Source organism: Halictus rubicundus, chromosome 6, assembly GCF_050948215.1.
Source record: "Halictus rubicundus isolate RS-2024b chromosome 6, iyHalRubi1_principal, whole genome shotgun sequence".
Lineage (NCBI taxonomy): Eukaryota > Metazoa > Arthropoda > Insecta > Hymenoptera > Halictidae > Halictus > Halictus rubicundus.
Genome location: NC_135154.1, coordinates 7,952,025 through 7,968,434, shown reverse-complemented (window position 1 = coordinate 7,968,434; position 16,410 = coordinate 7,952,025). Strand labels below are relative to the sequence as shown.

Below are 16,410 nucleotides of genomic sequence, written 5' to 3'. Positions count from 1 at the left end.
TTGAAACGATTATCTGCCGAGGTACGTTCAGACGATTCTCATTTTACGAACCATCTAAGTGGCATGAAGTTGTAACAAAACTTTTTTGGAGGAATATTTAAAAATGTATTTCTTTACTTTGAGACCATATGGGGAGCAAGAATAAATAAATATGATAGCACACTTAGCATAAGAAAAATTGTGGAGGTATCTGCAGTTATACAGTTTTAATTGTGAAATTAATTACCTTGATCATAACTTTCAGAAGGTTGTAGCGTTGGAACACATTGCGAACTTGCTTGCTGTTTGTGTATTTGCACATAAGTTCGACGAGAGCACGTCTGACGATCTCGTAGCTACCCTCCAGACGTATCCTAACGACTCTTAATCTTTTGTTCGTCTCAATTACCTCTTCTTTGGTTTGGCCACCTAAACGAGCAACAATTTGCAACGGCTATACAATTACAGTAATTACAGAGGAACCAGAAACACTTGACTAGGGTATCAAACATTTGTTTCAAATATTAATGAAAGCATAATGTTATTATTATTTTGCATAATCCAGTGTTTTTATACTTCAATAGTAATTGTTCGGAGCTATTTATTTATGAATTATTACTGAAATGCTTTGTTCGCGCAAAAATATATTTTGGTAACATCGACGTTTATCTCATGAGAGGTTGTTAAACATTAAATACAGTTTATTTTCAGACGTAGGCGATGAAACGTTTACACTTACTTGAAGTTCCTTCGTCTTTCACATCCTGCACGATCTTCCGGACACTTTGCGTAAACTTCCCCACGAGATTTGTGCCCGCTGCAACAAACGATTATTTATTCATTAGGCACGGTGTACTCGCGTTTAGGTGTTAACAAGCTATTAATTTTTCACTGCTTTTCGTGACTCGTGGAGATTCGCGTTGCAAATGAAACTAGGTTCGGTTTGTTTCGAAAAGAAACGTGTCGCAAATAATTTTTAAGTAGAATTGTCCTAATTACTGTTAGTTTTTAAAAAATTGTAAATTGTAGTGAAAATGCAATTTCTCGAGAAAAAGTGGTGTATGGTTTAGTTGTGTACATTTTCTTTCTATTTTCATATAGTTATTCGCTATGCACAGTCAACGGGTTAAAACGCATCGACTGTGACATACGTCTTCGGATGATTGAATCGATCACGGATAAACGCTGTTCCATTATTCCGGAACGCTATGAAAATGGATCGCATATTGCGCAGCGTTTCTCTAGAAACCGTTCCCATGGCCGCGCGTTTTGATGCTATAAACGAAGAGCCTGTTTAATGACGTTACACGCTTCCCTGGAAATATTCAAACGAATTAAAATTACGAAATCATGAGTCAATTCGAGCATGTTTTACGACTTAAAATAGAGCGGAAGGTCGTGAACAACTCGTTCGACTCGGTGGCCTTGAAATCAACGACATATTTTAGAGATTTCAATCTGAATATTTCTAGAATTGTATCGCTCGTGAATGTCATCATAGATGACATAGTTTTGCGTTTTATAGCAAACGTTGGGGAACGTAGTTTTACGAGCTGTGCTTAACAAGTGCAAAATTATAAAACTATTTGATTAATGCGACAAATGTCATGTTACATGGCACTGTTTTAACTCTGATGATGATTATCTCGAATATTTCTATGACCGGCTAAATTTTGTAAAACTATTTTCAAGAAAATTGACAGTCGGTGTAATAAAATTATTATTACAATGAGACATTATACTCTTAGCAACAGTTATTAAACCGATGTAAAAATAGGGAAGCAATAATTTATAATTTAATCTTCTTCTAGTCCAGCTAAATTACCAAGAAGCATGTACAATGACATTGAATATTACAAATGGCAACAAGACTACAGTTTCTGTGTCGCTGCACAATACATTATGGTCAAAACAAAATTAATATCATTAATTCATCTAGATGGAAACATATTCAAGGGAGTGAAGCACTTTAAATAATTACTTTCCCTTTCACAATACAAGGAGCGTTGCCTCGCTCGATAAAGCAAATTGAATACAGGAACGTAATATTTCACCGAAGTCTCGAATTCGTGTTTAAATAGACTTTGTAGCGTTCGTTGTAATCGTGCATTCTTATTAATTGCACGAATATCAATAACACGTTGTCAGAGTCGGAAGCATATAATTAGTTTGCGTAGAATGTTCCCAAAATGTTTACACTACACGATTGATTACACGTTTGAAATTGATATATCCGATGAATTGTACAGGATATTCTACCGAAACAAAAATTAAAAAACTGTAAAAATTAAATACAAGACGAAATTAAAAATCCCTCGAGAGCTTGCAGTATACCATTCCCATAAAAGGAAGCTCCGTGATACACAGTTATGCGCTCTTTTTGTATCATTCTACCGCATCTAGGGAACTGTACTGCAAATTACTGCACACCGTTAAAACACGAGATTAAAAAAGTAAAACATGAATTCAAGAAATTAAGATGTGAATCTAGAAAATGAAAATACGAATTTAAAAAACGTAGATACGAATTTAGAAGATGTAGATATGAATTAAAAAAAATTGAAATACGAATTTAAAAAATGTAGATACGAATTTAAAAAATGTAGATATGAATTTAAGAAAATTAAAATACGAATTAAAAAACTGAAGGCACGTATTTAAAGGTTACGAATTTAAGAAATTAAGAAATTGTGAAACGAGATGAACAAGTTTATGCAAAATGTACATTGCGAAGAGGATTGACATTATTTGGTACAGTTTAAGTAACAGTTAAAATTTGTGCGAGAGAAACACCATCGGTAAGGCGAGAGAGTTCTTGAGTGAAATATGCGACTGTTGAAGTGTTAACCGGAGATGACGGGCAGCATACTTTGGAGGAAGAAAAGGAGCAACTGTGATTGACTATGTCCTGATCGATACAGCAGCCTTGGAGAAGATAGAGAAGTTCTGTGTAGACAACAGGACGGAATCGGTTCGCCAACCATTTGTACGAGGAAATCGATATATTATGATATGTCACTGTCAGGCATATGGTCGTTCAGAGTTATAGTAATAGCCGTGAACGATTTGTCTATCGATTTTAAAAGGACGAATCGGTTGCACACGTAAAAACTAACCCAGTGCCTCTACAAGATTTGCAAGACTTAGTTTAATAAACTAAATTCTTTTTTTATTTTTTATAAGTAGTTTATTTTTTATCACATCCATTCCTAATTACGGTACAATCAGGTAATTATAATTTGTGGTCATTTTTGACCACGAGGACCTTTGAAGTAACAATTTCCGTTTCGTGAAAACGATACAAGTTTTGGGTAACATTTTTCCCTCATTTTTCCAAAAGTGAATATGAGCTCATGCCTGAAAATCTTAAGTAAGTATGGCTATCAAAATTATACCACGATAAAAAAATTTTAATCGGTCAGAAATGACCAGAAGACCGCGTGAGGGTTAGTATAAATTATTTTTATTATATCTTAGAAAGGATTATACATATCTTTATTTAACTCCAGTGTTTCGTAACCGATGCTCGAACGTTTCATTTCGCACAAAGCTCTGCGGTCCAGTCGTAACACCAATTTTGATCAGACCAGAAAAAAAAAACAATTTTTCCTTCCACGGGAAACCGGGTTATATATTTTTTCAGGTAAACATGGCTGCTTCAATTTCACCCTGTACACCGAAAGTGATTGCAACGGCAGGTTGGCGTGAGGTAGAAAGGGAATAATATGCCCGGGCGCGGACAATATAGAATGGTTCAAAGACAGCGTATAAGGCGTAGAATGTCCGAAGAAGGGGGACACAAAAGGAGAATGGGAGCAGCTTAAGATCACAAATGAAAGAAGCATTGGAACGAGGAAGAATAAAGATGAAGAAATAAGGGTACGATACGAAAGTTTCAGCGGGGAGGACGTAGCGAGAGGAAGAGAAGAAAGAATATACAGGGTGAGTCACCAAACGTTAGCACCTCAAATATCTTTGTTGTTTCTAAAGGTACGTAAAATATGGTAAGGACAAAGTTGAATGGTACAATGGGGCTGACACGATGCAAAAAAAATTTTGTTTTTATGTCATTTTTTTGGAGATACCAAGGTCACCTTGACTTTTTAACCCTTTGCACTCGGCGCTATTTTCATTCTAAAACTAAATTTTTCTTCCGTCTTAGAATATTTTCATTTTATTCATACGAAAGTGATCCGATCTCCACATATAATATTTCAATGTTTAGTAATCTTTAAATACAAATTTTGTAATGTAACAAATATTTTGTAATATTTGTTGTAATTTCTTTGAGATAATGCCACAACAATTTTTAGTGGTGCTTCAGAGTCACCACTCGAGTCCAAAGGGTTAAAATGGAACCACCCTTTTTTAAACACCTACAATGATAGTCCCTTTCATTAGGAATTCAGTGACTATATTATTCCAAGGTCATTCAAGGTCAAGAACAGAAAGAACGTATAAAACTAAAATATGGAAGCAGAATACCTGTGTAGTTTACCTGTATTTTTATGTAAGTATATACGAAGATAGTAATATAAAACGGCGAGAAAACGGGTGAAGTGTGCACGCAGGAATATCTGACGCGGGGAGCATAACTCAAGAAACTTAGCGAGGCAAAAAGGAAGATACGGGAGAGATAGTAAGAAATGAGAAGCGCGGTGTTGGAAGGATAAATATAAAGATATGCAACTAAAAAGGGAAAGAATGGAGAGAAGAGCCGCGGTAACCGGAGTAAAAATGGCGGAACGGCGAGATCGCTTTACGAACTTATTGTTGGATTCGGGACTCGTGTCGAGAGGAGAACAGGGTGGTAAGAGTGTAAGTAAACCTGGTAGAGGAGGAGCTCGCAGACGGAGAAACAGAAGAGCAAATATAAAGAAACTGTAGGGGTAAAAGGCAACAGAAGCGGCCGGATGCCGAACGAGCCTTGGATCCACAGCGAAGGGAATGCTACACAGAAAGCGATAGTGAGAAAAGTATGGAAACGGATTAACGCGGAAAGGACTAATTACAATGTTGCGCGAGAAAGAAGCAAGACGGAGGTACGGGAGGATAAGTTTATCGCGTGCAGCTGGCAATGCACCATTCAATGGGAGAAAGAAGTTCAAGGGAAAAGCATATTACCTGCTCAGGTGGATAAAGGAACGTATAATATCGTGTACCGAGTGCTCCGAAAAACATGGAACCGATCGGTGCACGCACTTTCCTTCGGCAAACATAAATTGACAAATGATTTCTTATCCCTGTTCGACGTTCTCTCGGAACGTTGCTATGATTTTTACAGAAGCTTGAACGTACTAATATTGAACTTGAGAATCCCCTAAGTTAAAATTAAAATACTGTGAGAATTTCTCTTAATTTATTGAAAATCCTCTAGAATCCAAGTTAAAATTAAAATACTGCAAGAATTTCTCCTAATTTATTTCCTCTGTAGTAATTCTTCCGCAATTTAATTTCAACTTGAAAATTCCTTAAAAATCAAGTTAAAATTAAAATACTGCAAGAATTTCTCCTAATTTATTTCCTCTGTAGTAATTCTTCCACAATTTAATTTCAACTTGAAAATTCCCTAAAAATCAAGTTAAAATTAAAATACTGCAAGAATTTCTCTTAATTTATTTTCACTGTAGTAATTCTTCCATAATTTAATTTCAACTTGAAAATCCCATAAAATTCAAGTTAAAATTAAAATACTGTGAGAAGTACTGTCATTCAGAAGTACTGTCAGTGTTAAATTCGCTGTTATTTACACGAAGATTATCTGATTATTTAATTAATCGAACGTCTGCAACATCTGCGTCCGTACACAGTTTTAGTAATTTTCTTAACAAAAGTGAAAAAAATCTGACATTAATGAAATAGGTTGTTCTAACTACCGTTTCAACAAAAAAAAAAAAGAAAAATATTTTCGGAAGTCAGTAGCGACGGATATGAAGCTGCCTTGCGGAAGTTAGTTATCTTGAATATTAGCAATCAAATATTAGCTTAGCAAACATTCTTGCGAAGTTCTAGGTTAACACAGTTAACGGTACGAATCGCTAAACCCAGTTTTATTAACGGAGAGTTAATAACAGGTTTGCGCAATTCAGGACGGTTTTCCGTTGACGTGATTCGGTAAAAATGCGTTTCCTCGTGTCATTTCCACGCAACTAGGGTCGCTGGGTCGACCTCGATACTGGGAACCAGAGGACGCCAGTTTTAATTGATCTGAATTTATCCTCTTCTTCTAGTGACCAGTTAGCATGCTGGGAAAACCGCCCGAGAGGAATTTTCTAGCCGTGAACGGTAACTATTGTTGGAGCTGCGGGCGCTTCTATCTTGTCCGCACGTGCGCGACGTTTACCGCGGCCATGTTCAAAATGATTGTTAATTTTTCTCCGCGGCTTATGCCAGCGGCGCGCGGCATACCAGAGCAACTTGCTCCAATGAGTTTCTAATTATATCGCGAGCAAAGATTTCTGAGCACGTGGTGGACTTCGAAACAAGCACGTAAACATACCAATCTTGTAAAATGTTAATGAATTGTCCGTTGGGAAATAAACTACGCCCTGTTGCTTCCTATTACTAGATAGTGAGATAAACATACTGCGGGTCTACGTGCAGAATAAAAATCTTCTACAAGTTCAATTAAAAATAAACGTCGCCCTTTAATAGTTTTAACAAATTGGAATGCCCGCTCCGAAAAAATTTAGCTCCAAATTTATTTTTGTATTTTCTTAAAAAGGGCGATTCCTGAGCTAATTCGAAGTAACTTTTTACTTCGCGAGAATACTCTCCGCGGATTTGTTAAGGAATTATTCACGAAAAACAAGGACCAATCAGAGCGCTGCCGGATTCCTGCTCGGCCAATGGCAACGCCACGCTCAGCGGGACCCGACCGCTGTAGCAGCGCTCTGATTGGTCCAGGATCCTTCGTCCGCGACGCGGTAAGCGCTTGACCTTCTGCGTCCTTGCGAATGGATCGCGTAGAGGAGAAAAAGAAAAGAAAAAGAAGAAACCGTAATTCCTTTGTAGACGGAGGAGACAGTTCTCCCTTCTATTTGCTGTCCATTAGAGCCGCGCAAAAGGATTTTTCCCCGTCTTATCATTCCTCGACTTCTTCCGTTTCGAGGACCCGGCTCCATGGTCGTGTAATTAAAATCGGATTTCCCGTAATTAGAAGTAGAACAGACGGGCTCGGAGAGACGTCGCAGATACCGGTCCGGCATTTTCCCCGTTGCTTTTACGCCGCGCTTTCCTGGTCTTGATGGTCTTGATTCGTCGCGTCACACTTGTCCTCCGAGGATATGCCGGTTGCTCCTTAATGCTCTGCCGTAGTCCTCCTAATGGGGTCTCTCGATATCCTTTCAGCCTATAAATGCTCGGCAGCAAACATCCTTACGGCGGGTACACTCCCTGGCGAAACGATCGCACACTTCAGTTTCTCGAAAACCAGAATTTCTGAATGGAACACGCGGTATCGTTACGACGCACGGAGAAGGAATCCGTTACTAATTAGGCTGTCCCAAAAATTTAATACGATTAACACTGGAACTACCGGACCAGTCAAAACGACTGGTTCCTAATTTTTTCTTTTACAATTACTGAAGTTGTAAAAATGTTTTCATCGGAAATTTTTTAATGAACCACTTCATTGGGCACAGTCTTGTCACTGTTACAAAGCGACATACGTCAGTCGCATTTATTGCTCGGTAGTTCTAGTGTTAGTATCGTCAAACAACACGAGCATAACCAAACAACGCATCTGTTCCATAATATTCGATTATTTTCTAAGCTTAAAAAATTCCCTTCAATTTGCATTGTGCATAATGATCGAAAGCAACCAATTAAAAACATCTTAAGGGACCTTTAAGTGCTTTTAACCTTCCGTATGCTGTGCCGCAGTCAATACAGTGATTTCTCTATATATGTCGCCAAGGCCTGGACGATGAACGTCGCGGAATTATCCCCACTACCGCGGGCTATACCTCGTGAGGGGCCCCAAAGCTCGAGAGGCCTCGGACGCCGAGGAGTGTAAACCTAACACGGCTCCTGGACGATATATGTCGCTGGCAAGACCCGTTTTGTGGACAAATATCGAGAATTCACTGTATGTGCTATTTTATATCCAATATGAGAGGACGCTTTTCATTCCGAAATAAGAAAATCCCCTTTTCTTCTTCTTCATCCGAAATACGACGAAAGCAGGTTCCGAGCCATCGCCTTATATCGAATGAAAACTGTAGCAACGTATCGGCGTGGGTCAGAAACGACTCCGGCATAGGCGGTGGAACCCGTAGGAGTCCTAAAACCCTTTTTGGTCATTCTTTCAGTATACTAGAGCCCTTCCCTCTAATTTATTGTGGGCCAACGAAATATGTCGACAGCGAAGACGAATTTCGTAACAGTTATTTGACGAAAATGAATTCCTAAACGCAGAAGAATGAACATAAACGTCCGCACTCTGTTACGCTACAGTGACGTAATTTCGCTTAGGGATGCGCACCGAGGGCCACGCGCGGCCCCACCATAAATTCCACCGGCGTAATTATAGCGGCCATATTTGGGGGAAAAGATTCGCAGCTCGTAAACGCTGTTAACGTACGGCTTTCCTGGTGAAAAGGCGTTAAACGACGCGGACGTGCGTTGCATCTTAAACAGCCGGAAATAGGAAAATGTTTTTCGCGCACGCTCGACGTAGGAAGACATATCACGATCCCCCTAAAAGCGTATTTGCGAAGATCGAGCCGCCGAAACATCCCCTATCTCTTTTCTTGTTTACACAGCACCGTATCTCCCGGCTATTACTACTGTAATTCCCGTTGCACGGTAAAAACATCCTACGAGAAAATTGCATGCTGCTGCTCATTCACTTCATTTCTACATGGTCCACGCAATTGTTTTGGGTTATAACGCGGTTACAAGAACGATGAATGGGCTCGGAGAGCACTGCATTCGTGGGACCATGCATTTGTTAGAAAAGCGCAGCGGTGCTTGTGCGTTCGACAACTGCATTATTATTTTTTAAAAGTAATATTTCTTTACGTGGTTGGATTTTTCTCGTCACTCCACGTAAAAAGATACTTTACGGTAAAAATTACCTATAGAGATATTTTCAGAAACTGTCATCCAGAAGCTTTCCAAAATTGTTTTGAGTCGAGGTGAAAATATCCCGGTAATTTTTTAATATTTGTTTTTAGTAATAAATTTTGAAATATTCCTCAGAGCCAGTAGGATGCACAGATGTCGTCCACGAGAGATTAAATTTGCAAACTGTTTAGAAGTAATAGAAGTATCGGTTGTCCTTCGGTTAGTTCATGCGATCATTCAGTTGGAGCGTCACGTCGCCAGCGTTCATGACAACTACCTTAAGTCACCGCTACGATAAATGATTGATACTTATTCGCGCAATCGAATAATCGGTTCACCACGCGCATTCGAGAGCCGAGTCGAAGCGGGTGCACTATCAAGCGCGACTGCAAGGTTAGGCTAACCTTGCACTTTAAAAACCCGTCTGCGAAACGTTCTCCGCGTTTGCTGATCACTCTCGACCGCGGCATTGTTTCGTCGTCGCCTCCATTCTTCTTTCCTCTTCAATCTCTGTTTCCATGGTGTAGCGACCTTGAACCGATTTCTCGCGATTGCATCGGGCCACGGTAGATAGATTTAATTGGATTGCGGACAGTCAACGGGCTTTAGTTTATGGTTGTGAATGAATTGTTAAAAATAACTCGGCGTCCACGATTGACCGTGACCGAAGAACGCGAGCATGGCCGCTCATTTAACCTTTCGAACCGGGGGAATTTTTCGAGCGCGTATGCATACGTATCTACGGGGTGTCCCGGTTCTATGGAACGTTTTAATCACTTCGATGCGAAACAAGCAGTCATTAAAAACTTAGCCTCCCCGGTTAACTTCGAATTGCGAGCTACGCAACGATTACCTGCCGGAAGATAATTAACTCTATTTCTCTGTCTCTTTCTGTCGAAGTATATGTGTGTATATATATGTATCTTCTCTTTCTACCTCGCCTCCTATCTCGATTCATCCGATAATTCGTGCCCGAGAGACGATCGATCAACTTTCACGAAGTTTTGTTCGTAACTACTTTTAATTGCGGGTCAATGAATTTTTTCTCGGCCGAACCGACCCGCTCTAGATCTCAAATGAATGGAAATAAATCAGTTAACGGATCAAAAACTCCGATCCACGCTTCCCGATACTGTGTCGAAATTTTTTAATACTTTTTCGAGTATTTTCAAACTTTCTAGCTCCTCCCAATATTTAAGCACTTCGACCTGAAATTCTTGTAATTGTACAAAATTTCTTCTCAAACTCTTCCGAAGTTGTCTCATGCTGCTGGAATTCTAAATTGTTTTTAACTTTTCGAAAATTCTGACGATGTCCCCTAATTTTTTTCTTCCTCTAATTCTTTTATTCAATTTTTTTGGATATCTTCTGAAATTTTTCGGAAATTATCCTGAAAGAATTTTCAGACATCCAATCTAGAGCGCTGGTACAATTAATATTTCTAATTTCTTATGCCATACACCGCTGCAAGAGTACCTGTTTCATCACACTTCATCATTTAGCGTCTCATTTAGTTCTCATTTTCCAGAAATCCAGATTTATATTCCATACAGTAGCAAAGCTCGCGTAAAACGTTTGGGAAATTGTTATAAAACGTAATAAAAATGATTTCCACTACAAATGTTCATTTCAGGTGAAACTCTCGTCTGCGCACACTGCGCAATTTGTTTCCCGAACAAGCGAAAATTGCCTGTAATTGTGTTAGCATTTCCTCGAAACATTTATCTCTTTTAAAATTTTCCCGAGTTAGTCTAATTCTCTTGAGGGTTTTTTTCTGGCGGAATTCGTTTGACGTTTTCTGCTCTGGCCAGCAAACGGTACAAGGACAACACGTATACGGTTTTCGAAGCATGAAGAGCGATAATGAACTCCTGTAACTCTTCTTTGCTGAAGCTCTATAAAAAGAAAAAAAAAACGGAACGAAGAGAAACGCGGAGAATCGGTGAAACGAATCGATTTTGTGCTGTGTCGCTGTGTTGGCTCGTATGTAATGGGCATAAATAAACCCCGGATTTGCAGATGCTACCAACTACGAGAACTGGGGAAAGTTCGCTGCCTTTGCATATAGGGTGTCCGGATTTTACGGGGCTTTACTTTGAGAATTTATTGCGGCTTGGTTTCTGATAAGTAGAATCGGCTAGCAATGGACAGACACACCAGCCGGGTCCGAAGGAATTAGTCGCTCGTGCAATAAATATTTAACCCTTGATTGAACTTTTGGGGAGTATCAATTAATCAGGAGAAAAATTAATCAGGGTCCTACAGAACAGAGATAAATAAATATTCAAAAATTTAAAAAATGGATATACCGAATTTTGATACTACTGAAATATTGGCTTACACAATTTTTTCATTAAATGGCTCGTCTAACTATTAATAATAAATTTGTGGATTTGGATAAAATTTTATTATCTCACTGTGTTTCTGTTTACCATTTTGGTAGAGCTGAATATTAAATATACATGTAATATTAGATATAATTTAATTGAATCGTGGCCATTTTAAAGTCCGCTTAAGGGTTCTAGATGGGAACCGCAGTTGAAGTTTTCAATTCGCAAAACTTGATTTTCAGTGGTGCAACGATATTAATGTTTAAGCGACAGTCAATATTTGCATGTTACAGTAAGTTTCGCGACGAGAGAGGCGCACCGTAGCCAGACAGCACTGAGATAACCACCGGCGAGATTTGTTGGACAAACTTTCCCACGCAAGATGACGCATGGGAGGAAACAGACGAGCAGCAACGAACTCTTTTCTGTCGGAAAACAGATAACCAGGCGTACAAGTGCAAATGTCTGAGCCACGCCGCCGCGCGCCGTAATGATCTAGATACCGTGAATCGTGCCGCCATTCATAAAAGGACGTCTCGAATCTGCGAGATGAAAAAGTGGCAAAGGAATAAAGGCGCCATGATAAATGAAAACCACTCTCGTATATCCTTTGCTCGATGAATGAAATTTAATCTTCGAACTGCCTCTTAAAATTCTAGTCGCGAGATTCTGTGAATCGATGCTTCGCGGCGTCGCGATAACGACTCATTTATTTAAACGTACATTTATCCTCGTTACACATGAACAGTAGGACCTCACACAAGCGAATAAAATCTACACTTTTTAATCAAAACACAGGAAGAATTTATAATCGTATAAATTATTAAAATTTTGAAGAACGTATTTATTTTTGTACCAGTTGGTGGGGAGTACACCGACAATGCCGCCATGTCGTAAATAATCAGGGTAATTTTGTTTTGGTACAGACCATACATTCGTACTGATTAATAAACAATTTTCTTGGTTACATCAGTAGAAGACGTACTCCATAGAAAAATATATTACTTATGTAATATCGATTATTTACACTTAAAAAAAATCACAGATGGACTTCAAATACCAATAAATATGTGTGTAAAATTTCAATGCGGAAGGTTCAATAGTTTTGCTGAAAAAAATCGTCGGGCCCACCGGGGCTAACGCGCGTTTAAATGAGACTCTATAAAAAAATATGTAATTCATGTAATATTGATTATTTTTACATAAAAATAATCACAGATACGTTTCAAATACCAATACCTATGTATGCAAAGTTCCAATGCGGAAGGTTCAATAGTTTTGCTGAAAAAAATCGTCGGGCCCATCAGGGCTCACGCCCGTTGAGGGCTCCATAAAGAATGAGGCTCGATAAAAAAAATATATAACTCATGTAATATCGATAATTTTTACTTAAAAAAAATCACAGGTGGACTTCAAATACCAATCAACATGTATGCAAAATTCCAATACGAAAGGTTCAATAGTTTTTTTTTAAATTGCGAAAAATTCGTGGAGAAACGGCCTCGAAATCCTTCCCTGTTTCTAATCCTTGTTTGTAAAATCATGTTGCTCTAAAATTGTTAGTGTTGGTAGTACATACGGCTGTGTCGAATTCGCTGTTCCGATCATGTTGACAGCGTTCCGGCGAACACAATGCGGCCTTAAATCATCCCTGGGACGGTCCGGTCCTCTTAGGATCTGCTGAGCAGGATCAAAGAGGAGGCGCGAAGGAGATCTACATGGGATCGGTTGGGTGCCGCGTTTGCGAGCGTGTAACACGCGGTGGGTGGAAGAATGTTGGTCCCAGAGCTGGGAGGGGAATCAACCGGCGGCGGCGGCGGTTGGCAGGGGAATAATAACGAACCGAACGACACGCGGCGAAGTCAGAGAGCGGACACGAGGCTTTATAAATCGCGAGGATGTTAGCCGGACCAGTGATGCGTCGACCGCGATCGGATGCATCTGTGACCGTGTCCTCGCCGATTCGATTCTAAGAGCGGATCGCGCGGCGGCCCCTCGTTGTGCCCTTGTCTCGAGGAAACGAACAGTGACCGGTAAACACCGCCGTGCGTGTCATGTTTATGCGACTTTCAACGAATTTCTAATACATCCTTATAGTGTAACACGTTCCTACAATGATAGAATTTGTTCTCTGAATTGTTTTCCACGATCTCGTCCACGATATCTCGGTTTCCAAAACAAATGAATTTCCGGTAGATGCATAACGCGTGAAAGTAATCAAAGTAAGTATTTCATTTAAATTCCTTTGTGCAGCTTGAGAGCCAATGACTGGTCTTGTGCATTTCTACGTAAATATTTGTGCTACTCCGTTCCCGGAGGTCTTCCGTGCGTTTAGCGCGAAACAGATTCGTTTGTTTTGGAAACATCAATGACAGTTATCGAGAGCGAAGTTGTCGATAAGAATTTCAAAAACAAGTTGCGTAGTATCGTATAGTCGGACTGTGTATTCTGTGCATTTATGAGAAAAATTAGTGCATCCTCTAAGAACATTATAAAGAAAATGTTATGTATCATACTAATGCACTTTTATGTAAAACATTCTTTCGTTGTACTATCGAAAGCAGCTCGAATGTCGCGAATGATATGCTAATTGTGAGTTGGTAATTTTCGATAAAAAATGACACAGGAAATATGTTGCAAGAAAAACGGCACATTGCTGACATGTGCAGAGATTATGCATTCAAAAAAATCCGTTTGTAGGAATTGGCATTCTACTTATCGCCTATAATCTAGAAAGAATGTTGGTAGTCGCCATTTTTCAGTCGGAAAACTAGTAAATCAATATGCTATTTTTTAAATTTATATTATCATAATTAACGAGTGTGCCACTATAACAGTTAAAGAGTGTGTACTATTTCGATTCACCGTATGTCCAATTGCTTTATCACATCTCATTATTAAACTGTTTTATCGTTTCGAATAGTTCGGTACAAAATAAGATCAGCAATATTGGTAGCATAGTAATTAGTTCTGTCCTTCAAAAGGTTTTCTGGTCACGTCGGAAGAGTATCTGCGTGCAGAGGAGACAAAGGACCCGACAAATTGTGGTGGACGCTGTCAATTGACAGGTGAGTGAATGCACGAACATCTTTCTCCTCTACAAAAATGTGAAACTGCAACAATATCCATTAACAACGAGTTCGCGCTGGTATACTCTTGTCAGATAAGTCTGAACTTTGTCTGACAATGAGAAACGACAGTTTAAACGATAATTCCAATGCTTAGTGGCGACAGTGTTACATTTAATGCGTAACATATTGTAAACTATTGGCTATTGTCTTCAAAAATAGCCTACTCCGTTTCATGAATACCATAGTCTCTCTCAAGGGCTCATTGAAAAGACAGCGGCTTTGTTGTGGAGACAAAAGACTGTACGTTTGTGTATAGAAGACTTTTTGTCATAATGTACTATGCACTCCAACCGATATAGTCGATACACAATTATACCGAAAATCACGTTTTGCGCATTTTGCCACGTCCGCCGTTGTTGCGAGACAATGACGCTTTACAACTATTGTCGCACAAGCACAGTTTGCTTTGGTAAGCACAATTGCCTATTCGATGATAAGAAATAAGGTTTTTAAACGGAATTAAAATTAAATTACACGGGAATGGAAATTACTAGGGGTGTGCCAGAAATTTTTGGGAACCCGTTGGTCGGGTCGGGTCGGGTCGGGTTCCCGAAAACTCGGCTACCGTTTCTCGAACTACTGTGCAGTGCTGTATAGTAGCGTACGAAATATGTCAATAAACAGTCACATCAAGTATTTTTAAAAATAAATATAAATGGTTAGAGGTTCCCTGAAATTTTCGGGTACCCGTCCCGAAAATATTTCGCGTGCCCGAACCGACCCGACCCGACCCGATAGTTCGGGTTCCGGCACAGCCCGGGAAATGACAAATGGTGGAGCATTAGTGCTCGCAACCATGTGTTTGCATTTGAAATTCTGAAAGTATGGAAGGAAAATCGTATTACTAATGGGAATAATAATATTTTTGTTCGACTTCGAGCAAACATTTCCTGGATTTTGTTGGAGTTTTGCGGTGGCCTGATGGCCAGGTAATCGTGTTCGCAGACTCTGCAAAAAGATTTTGCGTTCCTCTCGGGATAGGGTTATATCGTCGGCTCGGTTAGGCTCCGGGAACGCGTGGCTGACTGACGTCGGCATCGATCGTGGGCAAATTGGATTGCCGTTAAAACAGCGGGGGCTATCTTACGGCTTATGGGGATAGCGTTCAGTGCCGCTGGAAAAGCTCGAAACTTCGGTAACGAGAGTGAATTCTGACGTTCTGTTGCTTCTGCGCGTCGCCGCGCCGCGCCGCGCCGCACACCATTTTCGTACAGGAATATTCGACGATGACTATGGCACATGCGGCCGTTCGACGTTTATCGCGATCGACGAAAGCCTCGTGGGCTTAACGAGACCGTCGGGCCCATCAGGGCTCGCGCCCGTTTAAATGAGGCTCGATGAAGCGGCGGAGCACGGCGTTCTGTCGTGAACGATGCCACGAGCTTCTAATCACAGCATCGGTATAAGTGTCACTACAATGTCCCGGTGTATGTGAATATTTTAGGATCAAAATGCTATTTATATTGTGGACAGAAACTCTTCTTTGATCTCTTAATGTCGGGCGTAGAAAAGGAGAGCGAGTAAACAAAGCGTCGACGTATATCGGTGAGATAATACTAATCCCGTGACAAAGCTTTGTTTTTCCTGATTATCTCTTTGTGAAACTTTTACGAATACATTCGTGGCCTCCTTCCGATTGAAATGATACCAAACACGACGCAATTTGGATCATGTGTGCTCGTTTGATTCGCGATGTAGTGGCGCCTCGATTATCCGATCTGACGAGCTGATTGCAGATTTTACGCGTTTGTGACAAAGTGGGTGGGTGCCATTTAAAGTAGTGGAGGTACTGAAAAGACTTAAGGTTATCGATTTGGGTTATAGTTTAATTATGAAGTAGACTTACTATTGATTAATTTGTACATATGATAGTTGTAATAGTATTGCTATTATTTATAATA

General features: G+C 39.8%; 2 protein-coding genes across 5 annotated transcripts in view; one reads left to right on the top strand and one right to left on the bottom strand.

Moving 5' to 3' along the window:
- LOC143355163 (uncharacterized) overlaps positions 1-16,410 on the bottom strand; it is a 75,541-nt gene that overhangs the window by 4,362 nt on the left and 54,769 nt on the right. Inside the window, exons 4-5 of the mRNA XM_076789738.1 lie at positions 719-796; positions 227-408 (exon numbers count right to left, since the gene is read on the bottom strand). Of these exons, the coding sequence (XP_076645853.1) occupies positions 227-408; positions 719-796 (260 nt within the window). The remainder of the gene's footprint in view (positions 1-226; positions 409-718; positions 797-16,410) is intronic.
- LOC143355160 (uncharacterized) overlaps positions 13,285-16,410 on the top strand; it is a 44,938-nt gene continuing 41,812 nt past the window's right edge. Inside the window, exons 1-2 of one of the 4 annotated variants that reach the window (XM_076789732.1) lie at positions 13,285-13,423; positions 14,363-14,446. The gene's annotated coding sequence lies outside the window, so the exon portion shown is untranslated. Of the gene's footprint in view, positions 13,424-13,579; positions 13,601-14,359; positions 14,447-16,410 lie in introns of those variants that run through there. The other 3 variants (XM_076789733.1, XM_076789731.1, XM_076789734.1) reach the window with 3 other exon arrangements.